Consider the following 25990-nt stretch of genomic DNA (forward strand, 5'->3'; position numbering starts at 1 on the left):
CACTGTATAGACAGGTGTGTGCCTTTCCAAATCATGTCCAATAAATTGAATTTACCACAGGTGGACTCCAATGAAGTGATGGATGGATGATGTGGTTATTTACTGTGTGTGTGTAGTGTGTTATGGAAGGATGATGTGGTTATTTACTGTGTGTGTGTAGTGTGTTATGGAAGGATGATGTGTGTGTTAATTCACTGTTCTCTCTGATCCTTCCAGGTCCTCTTCCAAATGACTACCTCACGCCTAAAGACTGTTTCACTGCAGCCACAGTCCTGAACAACAGCCAGTCATGACATCAAGCATAGGGTAGGTTATAACACACACACATCCCTACTTTAATACGCATTCAGAAATACTTGCCATTACTCCCACCCACTGACACAGATACCTCTCTCTCTCTCTCTCTCTCTCTCTCTCTCTCTCTCTCTCTCTCTCTCTCTCTCTCTCTCTCTCTGTCTCTCTGTCTCTCTCTCTCTCTCTCTCTCTCTCTCTCTGTCTCTCTCTCTCTCTGTCTCTCTCTCTCTCTCGCTCTGTCTCTCTGTCTCTCTCTCTCTCTCTCTCTGTCTCTCTGTCTCTCTGTCTCTCTCTCTCTCTCTCTCTCTCTCTCTCTCTCTCTCTCTCTCTCTCTCTCTCTCTCTCTGTCGCTGTCTCTGTCGCTGTCTCTGTCTCTGTCTCTGTCTCTCTCTGTCTCTCTCGCTCTCTCTCTGTCTCTGTCTCTCTGTCTCTCTGTCTCTCTGTCTCTCTGTCTCTCTGTCTCTGTCTCTGTCTCTGTCTCTCTCTCTCTCTCTCTCTCTCTCTCTCTCTCTCTCTCTCTCTCTCTCTCTCTCTCTCTCTCTCTCTCTCTCTCTCTCTGTCTCTCTGTCTCTCTCTCTCTCTGTCTCTCTCTCTCTCTCGCTCTGTCTCTCTGTCTCTCTCTCTCTCTCTCTCTCTCTCTCTCTGTCTCTCTGTCTCTCTCTCTCTCTCTCTCTCTCTCTCTCTCTCTCTCTCTCTCTCTCTCTCTGTCGCTGTCTCTCTCTCTCTCTCTCTCTCTCTCTGTCTCTCTCTCTCTAATTCAATTTAAGGGCTTTATTGGCATGGGAAACATATGTTTACATTGCCAAAGCAAGTGAAGTAGATAGTAAACAAAAGTGAAATAAACAATAAATATGAACAGTAAACATTACACTCAGAAGTTTCAAAAGAATAAAGACATTTCAAATGTCATATTATGTATATATACAGTGTTGTAATGATGTGCAAATAGTTAAAGTACAAATGGGAAAATAAATAAACATAAATATGGGTGTATTTACAATGGTTTTGTTCTTCCTGGTTGCCCTTTTCTTGTGGCAACAGGTCACAAATCTTGCTGCTGTGATGGCACACTGTGGTTTTTCACCCAGTAGATATGGGAGTTTATCAAAATTGGATTTGTTTTCTAATTCTTTGTGGGTCTGTGTAATCTCAGGGAAAAATGTGTCTCTAATATGGTCATACATTTGGCAGGAGGTTAGGAAGTGCAGCTCAGTTTCCACCTCATTTTGTGGGCAGTGTGCACATAGCCTGTCTTCTCTTGAGAGCCAGGTCTGCCTACGGCGGCCTTTCTCAATAGCAAGGCTATGCTCTCTGAGTCTGTATATAATCAAAGCTTTCCTTAATTTTGGGTCAGTCACAGTGGTCAGGTATTCTGCCACTGTGGATTCTCTGTTTAGGGCCAAATAGCATTCTAGTTTGCTCTGTTTTTTTGTTAATTCTTTCCAATGTGTCAAGTAATTCTCTTTTTGTTTTCTCATGATTTGGTTGGGTCTAATTGTGTTGATGTCCTGGGGCTCTGTGGGGTCTGTTTGTGTTTGTGAACAGAGCCCTAGGACCAGCTTGCTTAGGGGACTCTTCTCCAGGTTCATCTCTCTGTAGGTGATGGCTTTGTTATGGAAGGTTTGGGAATCACTTCCTTTTAAGTGTTATAGAATTTAACACCACTTTTCTGGATTTTGATAATTAGCGGGTATCGGCCTAATTCTGCTCTGCATCCATTATTTTGTGTTTTTCGTTGTACACAGAGGATATTTTTGCTGTATGCTGCATGCAGAGTCTCAATTTGGTGTTTGTCCCATTTTGTGAATTCTTGGTTGGTGAGCGGACTCCAGACCTCACAACCATAAAGGGCAATGGGTTTTATAACTGATTCAAATATTTTTAGCCAGATCCTAATTGGTATGTCGAATTTTATGTTCCTTTTAATGGCATAGAAGGCCCTTCTTGCCTTGTCTCTCAGATCGTTCACAGCTTTGTGGAAGTTACCTGTGTCTCTGATGTTTAGGCCGAGGTATGTATAGTTTTTTGTGTGCTCAGGGCAACGGTGTCTAGATGGAATTTGTATTTGTGGTCCTGGCAACTGGACCTTTTTTGGAACACCATTATGTTGGTCTTACTGAGATTTACTGTCAGGGCCCAGGTCTGACAGAATCTGTGCCACAGAAATTATAAAGGGGGATTGACTCTTAAAAGCCTCTACTATTTTATTTTACTTCTGTTTTTTTTAAATTTTTTTTTAATTTGTACTTTTTTTGTTAAAAAGAAATGCACTGTTGGTTAAGGGCTGTAAGTAAGCATTTCACTGTAATGTCTGCACCTGTTGTATTCGGCGCATGTGGCCAATAAAATTTGATTTGATTTGATCTAGGTGCTGCTGTAGGCCCTCCTTGGTTGGTGACAGAAGCACCAGATCATCAGCAAACAGTAGACATTTGACTTTAGATTCTAGTAGGGTGAGGCCGGATGCTGCAGACTGTTCTAGTGCCCTCGCCAAATCGTTGATATATATGTTGCAGAGGGTGGCGCTTAAGTTGCATCCCTGTCTCACCCCACAGCGCTGTGGAAGAAATGTGTGTTTGTGTACATGGATTTTATAATGTCGTATGTTTTTCCCCCAACCCCACTTTCCATCAATTTGTATAGCAGACCCTCATGCCAAATTGAGTCAAAAGCTTTTTTGAAATCAACAAAGCATGAGAAGACTTTGCCTTTGTTTTGGTTTGTTTGTTTGTCAATTAGGGTGTGCAGGGTGAATACGTGGTCTGTTGTACGGTCATTTGGTATAAAGCCAATTTGACATTTGCTCAGTACATTGTTTTTGCTGAGGAAATGTACGAGTCTGCTGTTAATGATAATGCAGAGGATTTTCCCAAGGTTGCTGTTGACGCATATCCCACCATAGTTATTGGGGTCAAATTTGGCTCCACTTTTGTGGATTGGGGTGATCAGTCCTTGGTTCCAAATATTGGAGAAGATGCCAGAGCTGAGGATGATGTTAAAGAGTTTAGGTATAGCCAATTGGAATTTGTGGTCTGTATATTTTATAATTTCATGTAGGATACCATCAACACCACAGGCCTTTTTGGGTTGGAGGGTTTATATTTTGCCCTGTAGTTCATTCAATGTAATTGGAGAATCCAGTGGTTTCTGGTAGTTTTAATAGTTGATTCTAAGATTTGTATTTTATAATGGATATGTTTTTGCTGTTTGTTTGTTATAGGGCCAAAAAGATTGGAGAAGTGGTTTATTCTCTCTCTCTCTCTCTCTCTCTCTCTCTCTCTCTCTCTCTCTCTCTCTCTCTCTCTCTCTCTCTCTCTCTCTCTCTCTCTCTCTCTCTCTCTCTCTCTCTCTCTCTCTCTCTCTCTCTCTCTCTCTCTCTCTCTCTCTCTCTCTCTCTCTCTCTCTCTGTCTCTCTCTGTCTCTGTCTCTGTCTCTGTCTCTGTCTCTCTCTCTCGCTCTCTTCTAATCTCTCTGTCTGTCTCTCACTCTCTCTTTCTCTCTCTCATTGTTAAATATTATAATAATGATAACTATTTTCATATAATTATTGTTATTACAATGTAATAATGTTATTATTGCTTTGATGTTGCCTCTTCCTTTCTCAGGGATGATTCTAGCGTCTTCGATGGGTTGATGGAAGAAGATGAGAAGGACAGAGCAAAACGGTGACATCACTATCATGACCTCATCATAACTACCATCACTACCATGACCTCATCATAACTACCATCACTACCATGACCTCATATCACAACTACCATCACCACCATGACCTGGGCGGAGGTAGCGTAGCCAGTATCACAAGGCGGTCTACCATCACTACCATGACCTCCATAAGTCCACAACTACCATCACTACCATGACCTCCATATCACAACTACCATCACTACCATGACCTCATATCACAACTACCATCACTACCATGACCTCCATATCACAACTACCATCACTACCATGACCTCATATCACAACTACCATCACTACCATGACCTCATATAACAACTACCATCACTACCATGACCTCCATATCACAACTACCATCACTACCATGACCTCATATCACAACTACCATCACCACCATTACCTCATATAACAACTACCATCACTACCATGACCTCCATATCACAACTACCATCACTACCATGACCTCCATATCACAACTACCATCACCACCATGACCTCATATCACAACTACCATCACTACCATGACCTCATCACAACAACCATCACTACCATGACCTCCATATCACAACTACCATCACTACCATGACCTCCATATCACAACTACCATCACCACCATGACCTCCATATCACAACTACCATCACTACCATGACCTCCATATCACAACTACCATCACTACCATGACCTCCATATCACAACTACCATCACCACCATGACCTCCATATCACAACTACCATCACTACCATGACCTCATATCACAACTACCATCACTACCATGACCTCCATATCACAACTACCATCACCACCATGACCTCCATATCACAACTACCATCACTACCATGACCTCCATATCACAACTACCATCACCACCATTACCTCATATCACAACTACCATCACCACCATGACCTCATATAACAACTACCATCACTACCATGACCTCCATATCACAACTACCATCACTATCATGACCTCATATCACAACTACCATCACCACCATTACCTCATATAACAACTACCATCACTACCATGACCTCCATATCACAACTACCATCACTACCATGACCTCCATATCACAACTACCATCACTACCATGACCTCCATATCACAACTACCATCACTACCATTACCTCCATATCACAACTACCATCACTACCATTACCTCCATATCACAACTACCATCACCACCATGACCTCATATCACAACTACCATCACCACCATGACCTCATATCACAACTGCCATCACCACCATGACCTCATATAACAACTACCATCACTACCATGACCTCCATATCACAACTACCATCACCACCATGACCTCATATAACAACTACCATCACTACCATGACCTCATATCACAACTACCATCACTACCATGACCTCCATATCACAACTACCATCACTACCATGACCTCCATATCACAACTACCATCACCACCATGACCTCCATATCACAACTACCATCACTACCATGACCTCCATATCACAACTACCATCACTACCATGACCTCATATCACAACTACCATCACTACCATGACCTCATATCACAACTACCATCACCACCATGACCTCATATCACAACTACCATCACTACCATGACCTCATATCACAACTACCATCACTACCATGACCTCATATCACAACTAACAAACAGCTGATTCACATAGCCAACTAATCACTAAGGCCCTGATTAGCTGAAACAGGACTAACACGCAGCTGATTCACATAGCCAACTAATCACTAAGGCCCTGATTAGCTGAAACAGGACTAACAGGCAGCTGATTCACATAGCCAACTAATCACTAAGGCCCTGATTAGCTGAAACAGGACTAACAGGCAGCTGATTCACATAACCAACTAATCACTAAGGCCCTGATTAGCTGAAACAGGACTAACACGCAGCTGATTCACATAGCCAACTAATCACTAAGGCCCTGGTTAGCTGAAACAGGACTAACAGGCAGCTGATTCACATAGCCAACTAATCACTAAGGCCCTGATTAGCTGAAACAGGACTAACAGGAAGCTGATTCACATAGCCAACTAATCACTAAGGCCCTGATTAGCTGAAACAGGACTAACAGGCAGCTGATTCACATAACCAACTAATCACTAAGGCCATGATTAGCTGAAACAGGTGAGACACGTTGCCATTCAGTGAGACTGTAGATTGAAAGGGCTTTTTAAAGTATATTCCATTGTAATCTAATCTGTAATCTATTGTAATCCACAGCGTGTCCCGTAACAAATCAGAGAAGAAGAGACGAGACCAGTTCAACGTCCTGATCAAGGAGCTGGGGACCATGTTGCCTGGCGTCACACGCAAGATGGACAAGTCCACCATCCTGCAGAAGAGCATCGACTTCCTGTGTAAACACAACGGTACCCACCCCCTTTACCACCACTTTCTGTTTCTACTTCCTGTTGTTGTGATGAATGTAAACAAACAGAAATGTTGCTTGTGAGAGTCATGGACATATAATTGAAATGTAAATTATTCTTAAGTAATGTCATGACTACATGCATTATTGAGGAATCTGCATTGAAGATATGAGGAGCAAATAGTGATATGCTCCTATCAGGATCAGAAGTTGACTGTATTGTATAAATGGTGTATTCGGATGTATATTTCTAAACACTATAATGTGTATGTGTCTCTAACAGAGATCGCTGCTCAGTCTGAGTCCAGTGAGATCAGACAGGACTGGAAACCTCCGTTCCTTAGCAACGAGGAGTTCACCCAGCTCATGCTGGAGGTGAGATACACAACATTACCCTACGACTACTACTACAGTACTACTGCTACTACTACTACTACTACTACTACTACTACTACTACTACTACTACTACTACTACTACTACTACTACTACCACTACCACTACCACTACCACTACCACTACCACTACCACTACCACTACTACTACTACTACTACTACTACTACTACTACTACTACTACTGCTACTACTACTACGACTACTACTACTACTACTACTACTACTACTACTACTACAGTACTACCCTACTATTACTAATACTACAGTACTACCCTACTATTACTAATACTACTACAGTACTACTCTACTATTACTAATAATACTACAGTACTACTCTACTATTACTAATACTACTACAGTACTACTACTACTACTACAGTACTACTCTACTATTACTACTACACTACTACACTGCTATTACTAATACTACTACAGTACTACTACTACTACTACTACTACTACTACTACTACTACTATTACTACAGTACTAACCTACTATTACTAATACTACTATAGTATTACCCTACTATTACTACTACTACCACAGTACCACCCTACTATTTATAATACTAATACAGTACCCCCCCCCCTACTATTACTACTACTCCAGTATTTGCGTACTATTACTACTACTACTACTACTACAGAGATGGGAGCTTTCCAGCATTAACAGTTGGAGCAGAGTTGACAGGCATAGGGTATACATGATCATCATTCAAACAGAGAACAGTTCATCTCCCCCAGGTTTTCTTTGTTTTGCAGATCATATTCTTGCTATCACCATACTGCTACTTTGTTAGCGTTCTACAACCACCGTATTGAATGAGTGATCGGTTACAATCACATGATCTAAACAACTGTGTATTGTTGCAGGCTCTGGATGGGTTCTTCACACTAATAATGACAGCCCGGTTACAGTCATATTAACTCAAGTGTAATGTTGTGTTTTGTTGCAGGCTCTGGATGGGTTCTTCATAGCAATAATGACAGACGGGAACATCATCTATGTCTCTGAGAGTGTTACCTCCTTACTGGAACACCTGCCGGTGAGTAGGACTGTCTGTGTGTATGGGGGGGGTATGTTTCGATTAGTAGGACGATTACTATTGGATATAGGGAGAGAAGCGTTTATTTACAATTGGTTGAGACGATGCATAGTACCAATAATAGCAGCTTTGAGCTGAATTACCTGATACCAATTGACTAATTCCAATTCGTTTCTTATTCGTTTCCTAGTTAAAATGTTTGAAAGTGTTCAATGAAACGTGTCTACACCTTCCTCAGTCGTGTTGAGTTCAACATGTTGTGTGTGGGTGTTCCCCAGTCGGACCTGCAGGACCAGAACCTGTTAAACTTCCTCCCTCTGAACGAACACTCTGAGGTGTACAAGGCCCTCTCCACACACCCCTCCGACTCCGAGAGCCTTGGACCAGAGTACCTCAAGAGTGAGTTACACCCAGTCACATGCCACCTTACTGGCTGCTGGCCTATCGGATCGCTCCTTATACACTGCTGTCCAATCAGATCACTTGTTTACACTGCTGTCGAAGTAGACGAGCGATAATCTTCTTTGTACTGCACAATGCTGCAGTGCTGTGTAAATATATATATCCCATGTTATATTTGTAAAAGTCTGGAAACACTCCAATGTTTTTTTTAGAAATTATTGCACTGTAGTTAAGGGTGGTGTTCGTTGTATTTGATATTTTAATCGTGATTGTTTTTATTTTATTTTAGCCAAGAACCAGCTGGAGTTTTGTTGCCATGTGTTGAGAGGAACCATCGACCCTAAAGAACCTCCCGTCTACGAACACGTCAAATTCATCGGCAACTTCAAGTCGCTGAACGACGGTGAGCGTCTGTTTGCATTAGAGAAGAAAACTGGTCTTGTTTTACCAGTCGTAGATCAAAAGAAACAACTGTTAGTTAGATCATCTGTTCTGACCTCTAGTCATGGTAACGCCCTCTCCTCTCCTCTCCTCTCCTCTCCTCTCCTCTCCTCTCCTCTCCTCTCCTCTCCTCTCCTCTCCTCTCCTCTCCTCTCCTCTCCTCTCCTCTCCTCTCCTCTCCTCTCTCTAGTCCCCAACACCACCAGGAATGGTTTAGCAGGAGTGTTACAGAGATCCCTACAACCCCTAACTCTCCTCTCCTCTCTCTAGTCCCCAACACCACCAGGAATGGTTTAGCAGGAGTGTTACAGAGATCCCTACAACCCCTAACTCTCCTCTCCTCTCTCTAGTCCCCAACACCACCAGGAATGGTTTAGCAGGAGTGTTACAGAGATCCCTACAACCCCTAACTCTCCTCTCCTCTCTCTAGTCCCCAACACCACCAGGGATGGTTTAGCAGGAGTGTTACAGAGATCCCTACAACCCCTAACTCTCCTCTCCTCTCTCTAGTCCCCAACACCACCAGGAATGGTTTAGCAGGAGTGTTACAGAGATCCCTACAACCCCTAACTCTCCTCTCCTCTCTCTAGTCCCCAACACCACCAGGAATGGTTTAGCAGGAGTGTTACAGAGATCCCTACAACCCCTAACTCTCCTCTCCTCTCTCTAGTCCCCAACACCACCAGGAATGGTTTAGCAGGAGTGTTACAGAGATCCCTACAACCCCTAACTCTCCTCTCCTCTCCTCTCCTCTCTCTAGTCCCCAACACCACCAGGAATGGTTTAGCAGGAGTGTTACAGAGATCCCTACAACCCCTAACTCTCCTCTCCTCTCCTCTCTCTAGTCCCCAACACCACCAGGAATGGTTTAGCAGGAGTGTTACAGAGATCCCTACAACCCCTAACTCTCCTCTCCTCTCTCTAGTCCCCAACACCACCAGGAATGGTTTAGCAGGAGTGTTACAGAGATCCCTACAACCCCTAACTCTCCTCTCCTCTCTCTAGTCCCCAACACCACCAGGAATGGTTTAGCAGGAGTGTTACAGAGATCACTACAACCCCTAACTCTCCTCTCCTCTCTCTAGTCCCCAACACCACCAGGAATGGTTTAGCAGGAGTGTTACAGAGATCCCTACAACCCCTAACTCTCCTCTCCTCTCTCTAGTCCCCAACACCACCAGGAATGGTTTAGCAGGAGTGTTACAGAGATCCCTACAACCCCTAACTCTCCTCTCCTCTCTCTAGTCCCCAACACCACCAGGAATGGTTTAGCAGGAGTGTTACAGAGATCCCTACAACCCCTAACTCTCCTCTCCTCTCTCTAGTCCCCAACACCACCAGGAATGGTTTAGCAGGAGTGTTACAGAGATCCCTACAACCCCTAACTCTCCTCTCCTCTCTCTAGTCCCCAACACCACCAGGAATGGTTTAGCAGGAGTGTTACAGAGATCCCTACAACCCCTAACTCTCCTCTCCTCTCTCTAGTCCCCAACACCACCAGGAATGGTTTAGCAGGAGTGTTACAGAGATCCCTACAACCCCTAACTCTCATCTCCTCTCCTCTCCTCTCTCTAGTCCCCAACACCACCAGGAATGGTTTAGCAGGAGTGTTACAGAGATCCCTACAACCCCTAACTCTCCTCTCCTCTCTCTAGTCCCCAACACCACCAGGAATGGTTTAGCAGGAGTGTTACAGAGATCCCTACAACCCCTAACTCTCCTCTCCTCTCTCTAGTCCCCAACACCACCAGGAATGGTTTAGCAGGAGTGTTACAGAGATCCCTACAACCCCTAACTCTCCTCTCCTCTCTCTAGTCCCCAACACCACCAGGAATGGTTTAGCAGGAGTGTTACAGAGATCCCTACAACCCCTAACTCTCCTCTCCTCTCTCTAGTCCCCAACACCACCAGGAATGGTTTAGCAGGAGTGTTACAGAGATCCCTACAACCCCTAACTCTCCTCTCCTCTCATCTCTCTAGTCCCCAACACCACCAGGAATGGTTTAGCAGGAGTGTTACAGAGATCCCTACAACCCCTAACTCTCCCTCTCCTCTCTCTAGTCCCCAACGCCACCAGGAATGGTTTAGCAGGAGTGTTACAGAGATCCCTACAACCCCTAACTCTCCTCTCCTCTCCTCTCTCTAGTCCCCAACGCCACCAGGGATGGTTTAGCAGGAGTGTTACAGAGATCCCTACAACCCCTAACTCTCCTCTCCTCTCTCTAGTCCCCAACACCACCAGGAATGGTTTAGCAGGAGTGTTACAGAGATCCCTACAACCCCTAACTCTCCTCTCCTCTCTCTAGTCCCCAACACCACCAGGAATGGTTTAGCAGGAGTGTTACAGAGATCCCTACAACCCCTAACTCTCATCTCCTCTCTCTAGTCCCCAACGCCACCAGGAATGGTTTAGCAGGAGTGTTACAGAGATCCCTACAACCCCTAACTCTCCTCTCCTCTCTCTAGTCCCCAACGCCACCAGGAATGGTTTAGCAGGAGTGTTACAGAGATCCCTACAACCCCTAACTCTCCTCTCCTCTCTCTAGTCCCCAACACCACCAGGAATGGTTTAGCAGGAGTGTTACAGAGATCCCTACAACCCCTAACTCTCCTCTCCTCTCTCTAGTCCCCAACACCACCAGGAATGGTTTAGCAGGAGTGTTACAGAGATCCCTACAACCTGCCTTTGATGACCTGGTCTGCTTCGTAGCCACGGTCAGGCTGGCTAAACCACAGTTCATCAAGGTGAGACGCACACACACAGAAACACACACACACACACACACACACACACACACACCACACACCACACACCACACACCACACACACACACCACACACACAGAAACACACACACACACACCACACACCACACACAGAAACACACACACACACACACACACCATACACACACACACACACCACACACCACACACACACACACACAATTAGTGCTTCTTGAGTTCAGTTCAGTTTCGATTCGATTAATGAAAAATTATTTTTAGACATTAAATGCACAATGCATTATGTGGGTTGAATGCTGTAACAACACAGAATAAAACAATCAATACAAGTCCCATGATGGTAGTGACTGTCCATTACTGCTTATCACTTATTAACCAGCATTTAGTCACATTACTTTAATAAAATAAAATATTTAAGTTCTGTATATTCCATTAGTTTTATTTGATGACTTTATTATTTCATGCCAAGTCATCATCTCATCTCTATAGAGCTGCTGTCTGACTAAATCACTATTTTAGTAGTTCTTCAAAGTAAATGAGACGTACTTTTATGACTGCTGAATACCAGCTATCAATCACTTAGATCATGTATTTTCAGGTAGAGATACCTCACGAAGCAACTGCTCTCTATCCCTCTTGATCACACGTTCTTCTCTCTTCTCTCTCCGTCTCTGGACAAGTAGGCCCCGCAATGGATTATGGTCAATGTAGTTATTTACCAAGTTTTCTGCACTAAACTATGTAGAATATTGGCCTATTGAAAACTACAACTCCTTACTACAGTGCACAGTTTGGGCTTGATCTGATTTACATTTGGAAAGTATTCAGACCCCTTGACTTTTTCCACATTTTGTTACGTTACAGCCTTATTCTAAAATTGATTAAATAGTTTTTTCCCCTCATCAATCTATACACAATACCCCATAATGACAAAGCAAAAACAGGTTTCTAGAAATTTTAGCAAATCTATCAACAAAAGACCCCCCGGAAATATCACATTTACATAAGTATTCAGACCCTTTACTCAGCGATTACAGCCTTGCGTCTTCTTGGGTATGACGCTACAAGCTTGGCACACCTGTATTTGGGGAGTTTCTCCCATTTTTCTCTGCAGATCCTCTCAAGCTCTGTCAGGTTGGATGGGGAGTGTCGCTGCACAGCTATTTTCAGGTCTCTCCAGAGATGTTCGATCGGGTTCAAGTCCGGGCTCTGACTGGGCCACTCAAGGACATTCAGAGACTTGTCACGGAGCCACTCCTGCGTTGTCTTGGCTGTGTGCTTAGGGTCGTTGTCCTGTTGGAAGGTGAACCTTCGCCCCAGTCTGAGGTCCTGAGTGCTCTGGAGCAGGTTTTCATCAAGGATCTCTCTGTACTTTGCTCCGTTCATCTTTCCCTCGATCCTGACTAGTCTCCTAGTCCCTGCCGCTGAAAAACATCCCCAGGATTCTGCCACCACCATGCTTCACCGTAGGGATGGTGCCAGGTTTCCTCCAGACGTGACGCTTGGCATTCAGGCCAAAGAGTTAAATCTTGGTTTCATCAGACCAGAGAACTTGTTTCTCATGATCAGAGTCATTTAGGTGCCTTTTGGCAAGCTCCAAGCAGGCTGTCCTGTGCCTTTTACTGAGGAGTGGCTTCCATCTGGCCACTCTACCATAAAGGCCTAATTGGTGGAGTGCTGCAGAGATGGTTGTCCTTCTGGAAGGTTCTCCCATCTCCACAGAGGAACTCTAGAGCTCTGTCAGAGTGACCATCGGGTTCTTGGTCACCTCCCTGACCAAGGCCCTTCTCCCCCGATTGCTCATTTTGGCCGGGCGGCCAGCTCCTAGGAAGAGTCTTGGGGGTTCCAAACTTCTTCCATTTAAGAATGATGGAGACCACTGTGTTCTTGGGGACCTTCAATGCTGCAGAAATGTTTTGGTACCCTTCCCCAGACCTGTGCCTCGACACAATCCTGTCTCGGAGCTCTACGGACAGTTTCTTTGACCTCATGGCTAGGTTTCTGCTCTGACATGCACTGTCAACTGTGGGACCTTATTTAGACAGGTGTGTGCCTTTCCAAATCATGTCCAATCAATTGAATTTACCACAGGTGGACTCCAATCAAGTTGTAGAAACATCTCAAGGATGATCGATGGAAACAGGATGCACCTGAGCTCAATTTCGAGTCTCATAGCAAAGGGTCTGACTACTGATGTAAATTAGGTATATATATATACATATAAGTTATCAAAAATGTCAAAAAACCTGTTTTCTCTTTGTCATTATGTATTGTGTGTAGATTGATGAGGGAAAAAAATAATTTTATCAATTTTAGAATAAGGCTGTAACGTCACAAAATGTGGAAAAAGTCAAGAGGTCTGAATAATTTCTGAATGAACAGTATCTCGAGGGAAACTACGCATTGAGCTCACAGAAAATTTTTTAACGAAATGGAATTCAAATAATTGAACCAACGTCGGTCAATTACACTACCGTTCAAAAGTTTGGGGTCACTTAGAAATGTCCTTGTTTTCCATGAAAACATACATGAAATGAGTTTGAATAGGAACTATAGCAAAATGAATAGGAAATGTACTCATTGACAAGGTTAGAAATAATGATTTTTAATATAAATAATAATTGTGTCCTTCAAACTTTGCTTTCGTTAAAGAATCCTCAATTTGCAGCAATTACAGCCTTGCAGACCTTTGGCATTCTAGTTGTCAATTTGTTGAGGTAATCTGAAGAGAATTCCCCCCATGCTTCCTGAAGCACCTCCCACAAGTTGGATTGGCTTGATGGGCACTTCTTACGTACCATACGGTCAAGCTGCTCCCACAACAGCTCAATAGGGTTGATATCCGGTGACTGTGCTGGCCACTCCATTATAGACAGAATACCAGCTGACTGCTTCTTCCCTAAATAGTTATTGCGGTGCTTTGGGTAATTGTCCTGTTGTAGGAGGAAATTGGCTCCGATCAAGCGCCGTCCACAGGGTATGGCATGGTGTTGCAAAATGGAGTGATAGCCTTCCTTCTTCAAGATCCCCTTTACCCTGTACAAATCTCCCACTTTACCACCACCAAAGCACCCCCAGACCATCACATTGCCTCCACCATGCTTGACAGATGGCATCAAGCCCTCCTCCAGCATCTTTTCATTTGGTCTGCGTCTCACAAATGTTCTTCTTTGTGATCCGAACACCTCAAACTTCGATTCGTCTGTCCATAACACTTTTTTCCAATCTTCCTCTGTCCAGTGTCTGTGTTCTTTTGCCCATCTTAATCTTTTCTTTTTATTGGCCAGTCTGAGATATGGCTTTTTCTTTGCAACTCTGCCTAGAAGGTCAGCATCCCGGAGTCGCCTCTTCACTGTTGACGTTGAGACTGGTGTTTTGCGGGTACTATTTAATGAAGCTGCCAGTTGAGGACCTGTGAGGCGTCTGTTTCTCAAACTAGACACTCTAATGTATTTGTCCTCTTGCTCAGTTGGGCACTGGGGCCTCCCACTCCTCTTTCTATTCTGGTTAGAGCCAGTTTGCGCTGTTCTGTGAAGGGAATAGTACACAGCGTTGTACGAGATCTTCCGTTTATTGGCAATTTCTCGCATGGAATAGCCTTCATTTCTCAGAACAAGAATAGACTGACGAGTTTCAGAAGAATGTTATTTGTTTCTGGCCATTTTGATTCTGTAATCGAACCCACAATTGCTGATGCTCCAGATACTCAACTAGTCTCAAGAAGGCCAGTTTTATTGCTTCTTTAATCAGCACAACAGTTTTCAGCTGTGCTAACATAATTGCAAAAGGGTTTTCTAATGATCAATTAGCCTTTTAAAATGATAAACCTGGATTAGCACAAACACAACGTGCCATTGGAACACAGGACTGATGGTTGCTGATAATGGGCCTCTGTACGCCTGTGTAGATATTCCATAAAAAATCAGCCGTTTCCAGCTACAATAGCCATTTACAACATTAACAATGTCTACACTGTATTTCTGATCAATTTGATGTTATTTTAATGGACACATTTTTTTCTAAGTGGCCCCAAACTTTTGAACGGTAGTTTAGTTGTTTAAATGACCCAAACTTACAAACATTTTGGTTAATCGCTCAGCACTAACACACACACAGACACAGACACAGACACACACACACACAGACACACACACACACACACACACACACACTCAATGGAGTAACAAGAAATCAGAAAATAAATAAGTAGAAATTGACGGTAAATCCTATTTAACCTACAGTATGAAACACAACAAAGCTACACTGTCTATTTCACCTGCATATTTTTCACTCACCGGACAGTTTATTAAGTACACCACCCCGTTCAAGAAAATGGATCTCTCTTACAGAGAGTGAGTCACGTGGCCGTGGCTTGCTATTCAAACCAGGCAGACAGGCATCAAGGCATTCAGTTACTGTTCGATTGAATGTTAGAACGGGCAAAACTAGTGACCTAAACGACTTTGAGGTATGATCGTCGGTGCCAGGCGCGCCGGATCCAGTATCCCAGAAACGGCCACCCACCTGGGCTTTTCACGCACGACGGTGTCTAGGGTTTACCGAGAATGGTGCGACAAACATCCAGTCTGCGGCAGTCCTGTTGGCGAAAATAACTAGTTGAAGGAGAATGGTAGAATTCTGCTAACAGGCGGCCCACAAACAGGCAAATATCGGTGCAGTACAACAGTGCTGTGCAGAACGGCATCTCAGAACGCACAACTCATCAGTCCTTGTCACGGATGGGCTATTGCAGCAGACGACCACACCGGGTTCCATTCCTATCAGCTAAAAACAAGAAGAAGCGGCTCCAGTGGGCACGCCATCACCAACACTGGACAATTGAGGAGTGGAAAAACATCGCCTGGAACACAGTAGCGATTTCATTTTACTTTAGTGGCCTGCGCAGTCTCCAGACCTCAACCCAATACAGCATCTTTGGGATGAAGTGGAACAGGCTGTTCGCAGCAGGAACGTACCGCCGTCCAATCAGCAGCAACTGCCTGATGCCATCGCGTCAGCATGGACCAACATCCCTGTGGAACGTTTCCGACACCTTGTAGAATCAATTCCCCGAAGAATTCAGGCTGCTCTGTAGGCAAAGGGGGGGTCAGACCCGGTACTAGATGGGTGTACCTAATAAAATGGCCACCGATCGTATATATTGTCTATCTATATTCAATGATCTATATTCTATGCAATATATATTGATATCTATCTTGTTGTCTATCCCTCCATAGGAGATGTGTACAGTGGCAGAGCCCAATGAAGAGTTCACCTCCCGACACAGCCTAGAGTGGAAGTTCTTATTCCTAGACCACAGGTAAGACAGTCTGTAATAGAAGTTCTTGTTGCTAGACCACAGGTAACACAGTCTGTAGTAGAAGTTATTGTTGCTAGACCACAGGTAACACAGTCTGTAGTAGAAGTTCTTGTTGCTAGACCACAGGTAACACAGTCTGTAGTAGAAGTTCTTGTTGCTAGACCACAGGTAACACAGTCTGTAGTAGAAGTTCTTGTTGCTAGACCACAGGTAACACAGTCTGTAATATAAGTTCTTGTTGCTAGACCACAGGTAAGACAGTCTGTAATAGAAGTTCTTGTTGCTAGACCACAGGTAACACAGTCTGTAGTAGAAGTTCTTGTTGCTAGACCACAGGTAACACAGTCTGTAGTAGAAGTTCTTGTTGCTAGACCACAGGTAACACAGTCTGTAGTAGAAGTTCTTGTTGCTAGACCACAGGTAACACAGTCTGTAATATAAGTTCTTGTTGCTAGACCACAGGTAAGACAGTCTGTAATAGAAGTTCTTGTTGCTAGACCACAGGTAACACAGTCTGTAATAGAAGTTCTTGTTGCTAGACCACAGGTAAGACAGTCTGTAATAGAAGTTCTTGTTGCTAGACCACAGGTAACACAGTCTGTAATAGAAGTTCTTGTTGCTAGACCACAGGTAACACAGTCTGTAATAGAAGTTCTTGTTGCTAGACCACAGGTAACACAGTCTGTAATAGAAGTTCTTGTTGCTAGACCACAGGTAACACAGTCTGTAGTAGAAGTTCTTGTTGCTAGACCACAGATAACACAGTCTGTAATAGAAGTTCTTGTTGCTAGACCACAGGTAACACAGTCTGTAATAGAAGTTCTTGTTGCTAGACCACAGGTAACACAGTCTGTAGTAGAAGTTCTTGTTGCTAGACCACAGGTAACACAGTCTTAGACCACAGGTAACACAGTCTGTAATAGAAGTTCTTGTTGCTAGACCACAGGTAACACAGTCTGTAATAGAAGTTCTTGTTGCTAGACCACAGGTAACACAGTCTGTAGTAGAAGTTCTTGTTGCTAGACCACAGATAACACAGTCTGTAATAGAAGTTCTTGTTGCTAGACCACAGATAACACAGTCTGTAGTAGAAGTTCTTGTTGCTAGACCACAGGTAACACAGTCTGTAATAGAAGTTCTTGTTGCTAGACCACAGGTAACACAGTCTGTAGTAGAAGTTCTTGTTGCTAGACCACAGGTAACACAGTCTGTAGTAGAAGTTCTTGTTGCTAGACCACAGGTAAAACAGTCTTAGACCACAGGTAACACAGTCTGTAATAGAAGTTCTTGTTGCTAGACCACAGGTAACACAGTCTGTAATAGAAGTTCTTGTTGCTAGACCACAGGTAACACAGTCTGTAGTAGAAGTTCTTGTTGCTAGACCACAGATAACACAGTCTGTAATAGAAGTTCTTGTTGCTAGACCACAGGTAACACAGTCTGTAGTAGAAGTTCTTGTTGCTAGACCACAGGTAACACAGTCTGTAGTAGAAGTTCTTGTTGCTAGACCACAGGTAACACAGTCTGTAGTAGAAGTTCTTGTTGCTAGACCACAGGTAACACAGTCTTAGACCACAGGTAACACAGTCTGTAATAGAAGTTCTTGTTGCTAGACCACAGGTAACACAGTCTGTAATAGAAGTTCTTGTTGCTAGACCACAGGTAACACAGTCTGTAGTAGAAGTTCTTGTTGCTAGACCACAGATAACACAGTCTGTAATAGAAGTTCTTGTTGCTAGACCACAGATAACACAGTCTGTAGTAGAAGTTCTTGTTGCTAGACCACAGGTAACACAGTCTGTAATAGAAGTTCTTGTTGCTAGACCACAGGTAACACAGTCTGTAGTAGAAGTTCTTGTTGCTAGACCACAGGTAACACAGTCTGTAGTAGAAGTTCTTGTTGCTAGACCACAGTTAACACAGTCTTAGACCACAGGTAACACAGTCTGTAATATAAGTTCTTGTTGCTAGACCACAGGTAACACAGTCTGTAATAGAAGTTCTTGTTGCTAGACCACAGGTAACACAGTCTGTGGTAGAAGTTCTTGTTGCTAGACCACAGATAACACAGTCTGTAATAGAAGTTCTTGTTGCTAGACCACAGGTAACACAGTCTGTAGTAGAAGTTCTTGTTGCTAGACCACAGGTAACACAGTCTGTAGTAGAAGTTCTTGTTGCTAGACCACAGGTAACACAGTCTGTAATATAAGTTCTTGTTGCTAGACCACAGGTAAGACAGTCTGTAATAGAAGTTCTTGTTGCTAGACCACAGGTAACACAGTCTGTAATAGAAGTTCTTGTTGCTAGACCACAGGTAAGACAGTCTGTAATAGAAGTTCTTGTTGCTAGACCACAGGTAACACAGTCTGTAATAGAAGTTCTTGTTGCTAGACCACAGGTAACACAGTCTGTAATAGAAGTTCTTGTTGCTAGACCACAGGTAACACAGTCTGTAATAGAAGTTCTTGTTGCTAGACCACAGGTAACACAGTCTGTAGTAGAAGTTCTTGTTGCTAGACCACAGATAACACAGTCTGTAATAGAAGTTCTTGTTGCTAGACCACAGGTAACACAGTCTGTAATAGAAGTTCTTGTTGCTAGACCACAGGTAACACAGTCTGTAGTAGAAGTTCTTGTTGCTAGACCACAGGTAACACAGTCTTAGACCACAGGTAACACAGTCTGTAATAGAAGTTCTTGTTGCTAGACCACAGGTAACACAGTCTGTAATATAAGTTCTTGTTGCTAGACCACAGGTAACACAGTCTGTAGTAGAAGTTCTTGTTGCTAGACCACAGATAACACAGTCTGTAATAGAAGTTATTGTTGCTAGACCACAGATAACACAGTCTGTAGTAGAAGTTCTTGTTGCTAGACCACAGGTAACACAGTCTGTAATAGAAGTTCTTGTTGCTAGACCACAGGTAACACAGTCTGTAGTAGAAGTTCTTGTTGCTAGACCACAGGTAACACAGTCTGTAGTAGAAGTTCTTGTTGCTAGACCACAGGTAACACAGTCTGTAGTAGAAGTTCTTGTTGCTAGACCACAGGTAACACAGTCTGTAGTAGAAGTTCTTGTTGCTAGACCACAGGTAACACAGTCTGTAATAGAAGTTCTTGTTGCTAGACCACAGGTAACACAGTCTGTAATAGAAGTTCTTGTTGCTAGACCACAGGTAACACAGTCTGTAGTAGAAGTTCTTGTTGCTAGACCACAGGTAACACAGTCTGTAGTAGAAGTTCTTGTTGCTAGACCACAGGTAACACAGTCTGTAATAGAAGTTCTTGTTGCTAGACCACAGGTAATTCATTCTATCTAATTAGATGGTTTGGCCTCAAAGTGAACCACTCGTTGTCCTCAGTTGACCTGACACACCACAAACCTGAAATACCACACACACACATACACACACACAAACACACCCTCTAGTGGTATTATGTTAATAAGCAGGCTTGGTAACTGATGATGGTATTTCCTCCCTCCAGGGCTCCACCAATCATAGGCTACCTTCCATTTGAGGTTCTGGGGACGTCGGGGTACGACTACTATCATGTAGACGACCTGGAGACACTGGCCAAGTGTCACGAACACTGTGAGTTACACACACACACACACACACCTCTCTGTCTAGTGATGCATTATGGGAAAGGGAATTAATTTTACTACAGGTTCCTGACCTCTCCTCTCTGTCTAGTGATGCATTATGGGAAAGGGAATTCATGTTACTACAGGTTCCTGATGTCTCCTCTCTGTCTAGTGATGCATTATGGGAAAGGGAATTCATTTTACTACAGGTTCCTGATGTCTCCTCTCTGTCTAGTGATGCATTATGGGAAAGGGAATTCATGTTACTACAGGGTCCTGACGTCTCCTCTCTGTCTAGTGATGCATTATGGGAAAGGGAATTCATGTTACTACAGGTTCATGACGTCTCCTCTCTCCTCTCTGTCTAGTGATGCATTATGGGAAAGGGAATTCATGTTACTACAGGTTCATGACGTCTCCTCTCTCCTCTCTGTCTAGTGATGCATTATGGGAAAGGGAAGTCATGTTACTACAGGTTCCTGACGTCTCCTCTCTGTCTAGTGATGCATTATGGGAAAGGGAATTCATGTTACTACAGGTTCCTGACCTCTCCTCTCTGTCTAGTGAAGCATTATGGGAAAGGGAAGTCATGTTACTACAGGTTCCTGACCTCTCCTCTCTGTCTAGTGAAGCATTATGGGAAAGGGAAGTCATGTTACTACAGGTTCCTGATGTCTCCTCACTCATCTCTGTCTAGTGATGCAGTATGGGAAAGGGAAGTCATGTTACTACAGGTTCCTGACCTCTCCTCTCTGTCTAGTGAAGCATTATGGGAAAGGGAAGTCATGTTACTACAGATTCCTGACCTCTCCTCTCTGTCTAGTGATGCAGTATGGGAAAGGGAAGTCATGTTACTACAGGTTCCTGATGTCTCCTCTCTCCTCTCTGTCTAGTGATGCATTATGGGAAAGGGAAGTCATGTTACTACAGATTCCTGACCTCTCCTTTCTGTCTAGTGAAGCATTATGGGAAAGGGAAGTCATGTTACTACAGGTTCCTGACCTCTCCTCTCTGTCTAGTGATGCAGTATGGGAAAGGGAAGTCATGTTACTACAGATTCCTGACCTCTCCTCTCTGTCTAGTGAAGCATTATGGGAAAGGGAAGTCATGTTACTACAGGTTCCTGATGTCTCCTCTCTGTCTAGTGATGCATTATGGGAAAGGGAATTCATGTTACTACAGGTTCCTGACCTCTCCTCTCTGTCTAGTGAAGCATTATGGGAAAGGGAATTCATGTTACTACAGGTTCCTGACCTCTCCTCTCTGTCTAGTGAAGCATTATGGGAAAGGGAAGTCATGTTACTACAGGTTCCTGATGTCTCCTCACTCATCTCTGTCTAGTGATGCAGTATGGGAAAGGGAAGTCATGTTACTACAGGTTCCTGACCTCTCCTCTCTGTCTAGTGAAGCATTATGGGAAAGGGAAGTCATGTTACTACAGGTTCCTGATGTCTCCTCACTCATCTCTGTCTAGTGATGCAGTATGGGAAAGGGAAGTCATGTTACTACAGGTTCCTGACCTCTCCTCTCTGTCTAGTGATGCAGTATGGGAAAGGGAAGTCATGTTACTACAGGTTCCTGATGTCTCCTCTCTGTCTAGTGATGCAGTATGGGAAAGGGAAGTCATGTTACTACAGGTTCCTGACCTCTCCTCTCTGTCTAGTGATGCATTATGGGAAAGGGAAGTCATGTTACTACAGATTCCTGACCTCTCCTCTCTGTCTAGTGAAGCATTATGGGAAAGGGAAGTCATGTTACTACAGATTCCTGACCTCTCCTCTCTGTCTAGTGATGCAGTATGGGAAAGGGAAGTCATGTTACTACAGGTTCCTGATATCTCCTCTCTGTCTAGTGATGCAGTATGGGAACGGGAAGTCATGTTACTACAGGTTCCTGATGTCTCCTCTCTCCTCTCTGTCTAGTGATGCATTATGGGAAAGGGAAGTCATGTTACTACAGATTCCTGACCTCTCCTCTCTGTCTAGTGAAGCATTATGGGAAAGGGAAGTCATGTTACTACAGGTTCCTGACCTCTCCTCTCTGTCTAGTGATGCAGTATGGGAAAGGGAAGTCATGTTACTACAGATTCCTGACCAAGGGTCAACAGTGGATCTGGCTCCAGACTCATTACTACATCACCTATCACCAGTGGAACTCCAGGCCTGAGTTCATCGTCTGCACACACACCGTCGTCAGGTAGGGGGACAATGCTATGGTTATGTTTAAAACGGATTACACACCGTCGTCAGGTAGGGGGACAATGCTATGGTTATGTTTAAAACGGATTACACACCGTCGTCAGGTAGGGGGACAATGCTATGGTTATGTTTAAAACGGATTACACACTGTCGTCAGGTAGGGGGACAATGCTATGGTTATGGTTAAAACGGATTTCTTTAAATGTGTATATGGTTCTCTACACACACCGTTGTCGAGTAAGATTGGACTACACAATTGATCATCTATATACTACTAAAATCTGACTATAAATTATTGGAATTTCTTTAAGGCATACCATATTTTATTTGAAATGAACAACAGAATAAATCCTTGCAATTTGAATAAAGGAATAGAGAAAAATAATAATATTGTGAGGGACGGTTTCCTGGACCCAGAATAGGCCGACTGGTGAGACTAAAGGCGAGGTGACTTGTTCTGTTCTCTGTCTCTCTGTGTAACTATGGGGAGGTGACTTGTTCTGTTCTCTGTCTCTCTGTGTAACTATGGGGAGGTGACTTGTTCTGTTCTCTGTCTCTCTGTGTAACTATGGGGAGGTGACATGTTCTGTTCTCTGTCTCTCTGTGTAACTATGGGGAGGTGACATGTTCTGTTCTCTGTCTCTCTGTGTAACTATGGGGAGGTGACTTGTTCTGTTCTCTGTCTCTCTGTGTAACTATGGGGAGGTGACTTGTTCTGTTCTCTGTCTCTCTGTGTAACTATGGGGAGGTGACATGTTCTGTTCTCTGTCTCTCTGTGTAACTATGGGGAGGTGACATGTTCTGTTCTCTGTCTCTCTGTGTAACTATGGGGAGGTGACTTGTTCTGTTCTCTGTCTCTCTGTGTAACTATGGGGAGGTGACTTGTCCTGTTCTCTGTCTCTCTGTGTAACTATGGGGAGGTGACATGTTCTGTTCTCTGTCTCTCTGTGTAACTATGGGGAGAGGGAGGTGACTTGTTCTGTTCTCTGTCTCTCTGTGTAACTATGGGGAGGTGACTTGTTCTGTTCTCTGTCTCTCTGTGTAACTATGGGGAGGTGACATGTTCTGTTCTCTGTCTCTCTGTGTAACTATGGGGAGGTGACATGTTCTGTTCTCTGTCTCTCTGTGTAACTATGGGGAGGTGACATGTTCTGTTCTCTGTCTCTCTGTGTAACTATGGGGAGGTGACATGTTCTGTTCTCTGTGTAGCTATGCGGAGGTGAGAGCAGAGCAGCGTAGAGAGCTGGGTATCATTGAAGAGCCCCCCCCTGAGGTAACTGTGGACAAGGTGAGACATTTACTGGTGTTGTTGCCTTTCTCACCATATTGATGTGGTGTTTCCCTCTTCATTATTAATATAACTATGACTGGCTAAGTGGTAGCTATATATCCCTTATTAATATAACTATGACTGGCTAAGTGGTAGCTACATATCTCTTATTAATATAACTATGACTGGCTAAGTGGTAGCTACATATCTCTTATTAATATAACTATGACTGGCTAAGTGGTAGCTATATATCCCTTATTAATATAACTATGACTGGCTAAGTGGTAGCTACATATCTCTTATTAATATAACTATGACTGGCTAAGTGGTAGCTACATATCTCTTATTAATATAACTATGACTGGCTAAGTGGTAGCTATATATCCCTTATTAATATAACTATGACTGGCTAAGTGGTAGCTATATATCCCTTATTAATATAACTATGACTGGCTAAGTGGTAGCTACATATCCCTTATTAATATAACTATGACTGGCTAAGTGGTAGCTATATATATCTTATTAATATAACTATGACTGGCTAAGTGGTAGCTACATATCTCTTATTAATATAACTATGACTGGCTAAGTGGTAGCTATATCCCTTATTAATATAACTATGACTGGCTAAGTGGTAGCTAACAAACTATGACGCTAAGGGAGCTATATATCTTATTAATATAACCTGGCTAAGTTAGACTGGCTAAGTGGTAGCTACATGTCTCTTATTAATATAACTATGACTGGCTAAGTGGTAGCTATATATATATTATTAATATAACTATGACTGGCTAAGTGGTAGCTATATATCCCTTATTAATATAACTATGACTGGCTAAGTGGTAGCTATATATCCCTTATTAATATAACTATGACTGGCTAAGTGGTAGCTATATATCTCTTATTAATATAACTATGACTGGCTAAGTGGTAGCTACATATCTCTTATTAATATAACTATGACTGGCTAAGTGGTAGCTACATATCTCTTATTAATATAACTATGACTGGCTAAGTGGTAGCTATATATCTCTTATTAATATAACTATGACTGGCTAAGTGGTAGCTACATATATCTTATTAATATAACTATGACTGGCTAAGTGGTAGCTACATATCTCTTATTAATATAACTATGACTGGCTAAGTGGTAGCTATATATCCCTTATTAATATAACTATGACTGGCTAAGTGGTAGCTACATATCCCTTATTAATATAACTATGACTGGCTAAGTGGTAGCTACATATATCTTATTAATATAACTATGACTGGCTAAGTGGTAGCTACATATCTCTTATTAATATAACTATGACTGGCTAAGTGGTAGCTACATATCTCTTATTAATATAACTATGACTGGCTAAGTGGTAGCTACATATCTCTTATTAATATAACTATGACTGGCTAAGTGGTAGCTACATATCTCTTATTAATATAACTATGACTGGCTAAGTGGTAGCTACATATCTCTTATTAATATAACTATGACTGGCTAAGTGGTAGCTATATATCCCTTATTAATATAACTATGACTGGCTAAGTGGTAGCTATATATCTCTTATTAATATAACTATGACTGGCTAAGTGGTAGCTATATATATCTTATTAATATAACTATGACTGGCTAAGTGGTAGCTATATATATCTTATTAATATAACTATGACTGGCTAAGTGGTAGCTACATATCTCTTATTAATATAACTATGACTGGCTAAGTGGTAGCTATATATATCTTATTAATATAACTATGACTGGCTAAGTGGTAGCTACATATATCTTATTAATATAACTATGACTGGCTAAGTGGTAGCTATATATATCTTATTAATATAACTATGACTGGCTAAGTGGTAGCTACATATATCTTATTAATATAACTATGACTGGCTAAGTGGTAGCTATATATATATTATTAATATAACTATGACTGGCTAAGTGGTAGCTACATATCTCTTATTAATATAACTATGACTGGCTAAGTGGTAGCTATATATATCTTATTAATATAACTATGACTGGCTAAGTGGTAGCTACATATATCTTATTAATATAACTATGACTGGCTAAGTGGTAGCTATATATATATTGTTAATATAACTATGACTGGCTAAGTGGTAGCTATATATCCCTTATTAATATAACTATGACTGGCTAAGTGGTAGCTATATATATCTTATTCATATAACTATGACTGGCTAAGTGGTAGCTATATATATCTTATTAATA

General features: G+C 42.7%; 1 protein-coding gene across 1 annotated transcript in view; it reads left to right on the forward strand.

Annotated features, from left to right (window-relative positions):
- LOC121551709 (circadian locomoter output cycles protein kaput) overlaps positions 1-25990 on the forward strand; it is a 41467-nt gene that overhangs the window by 7725 nt on the left and 7752 nt on the right. Inside the window, exons 3-14 of the mRNA XM_045211083.1 lie at positions 217-306; positions 3900-3959; positions 6210-6358; positions 6641-6732; positions 7710-7799; positions 8078-8198; positions 8491-8604; positions 11269-11387; positions 16624-16706; positions 20193-20299; positions 22341-22488; positions 23700-23778. Of these exons, the coding sequence (XP_045067018.1) occupies positions 290-306; positions 3900-3959; positions 6210-6358; positions 6641-6732; positions 7710-7799; positions 8078-8198; positions 8491-8604; positions 11269-11387; positions 16624-16706; positions 20193-20299; positions 22341-22488; positions 23700-23778 (1179 nt within the window). The 5' untranslated portion in view covers positions 217-289. The remainder of the gene's footprint in view (positions 1-216; positions 307-3899; positions 3960-6209; positions 6359-6640; positions 6733-7709; positions 7800-8077; positions 8199-8490; positions 8605-11268; positions 11388-16623; positions 16707-20192; positions 20300-22340; positions 22489-23699; positions 23779-25990) is intronic.

The sequence above is a fragment of the Coregonus clupeaformis genome, chromosome 35, assembly GCF_020615455.1.
Source record: "Coregonus clupeaformis isolate EN_2021a chromosome 35, ASM2061545v1, whole genome shotgun sequence".
NCBI lineage: Eukaryota > Metazoa > Chordata > Actinopteri > Salmoniformes > Salmonidae > Coregonus > Coregonus clupeaformis.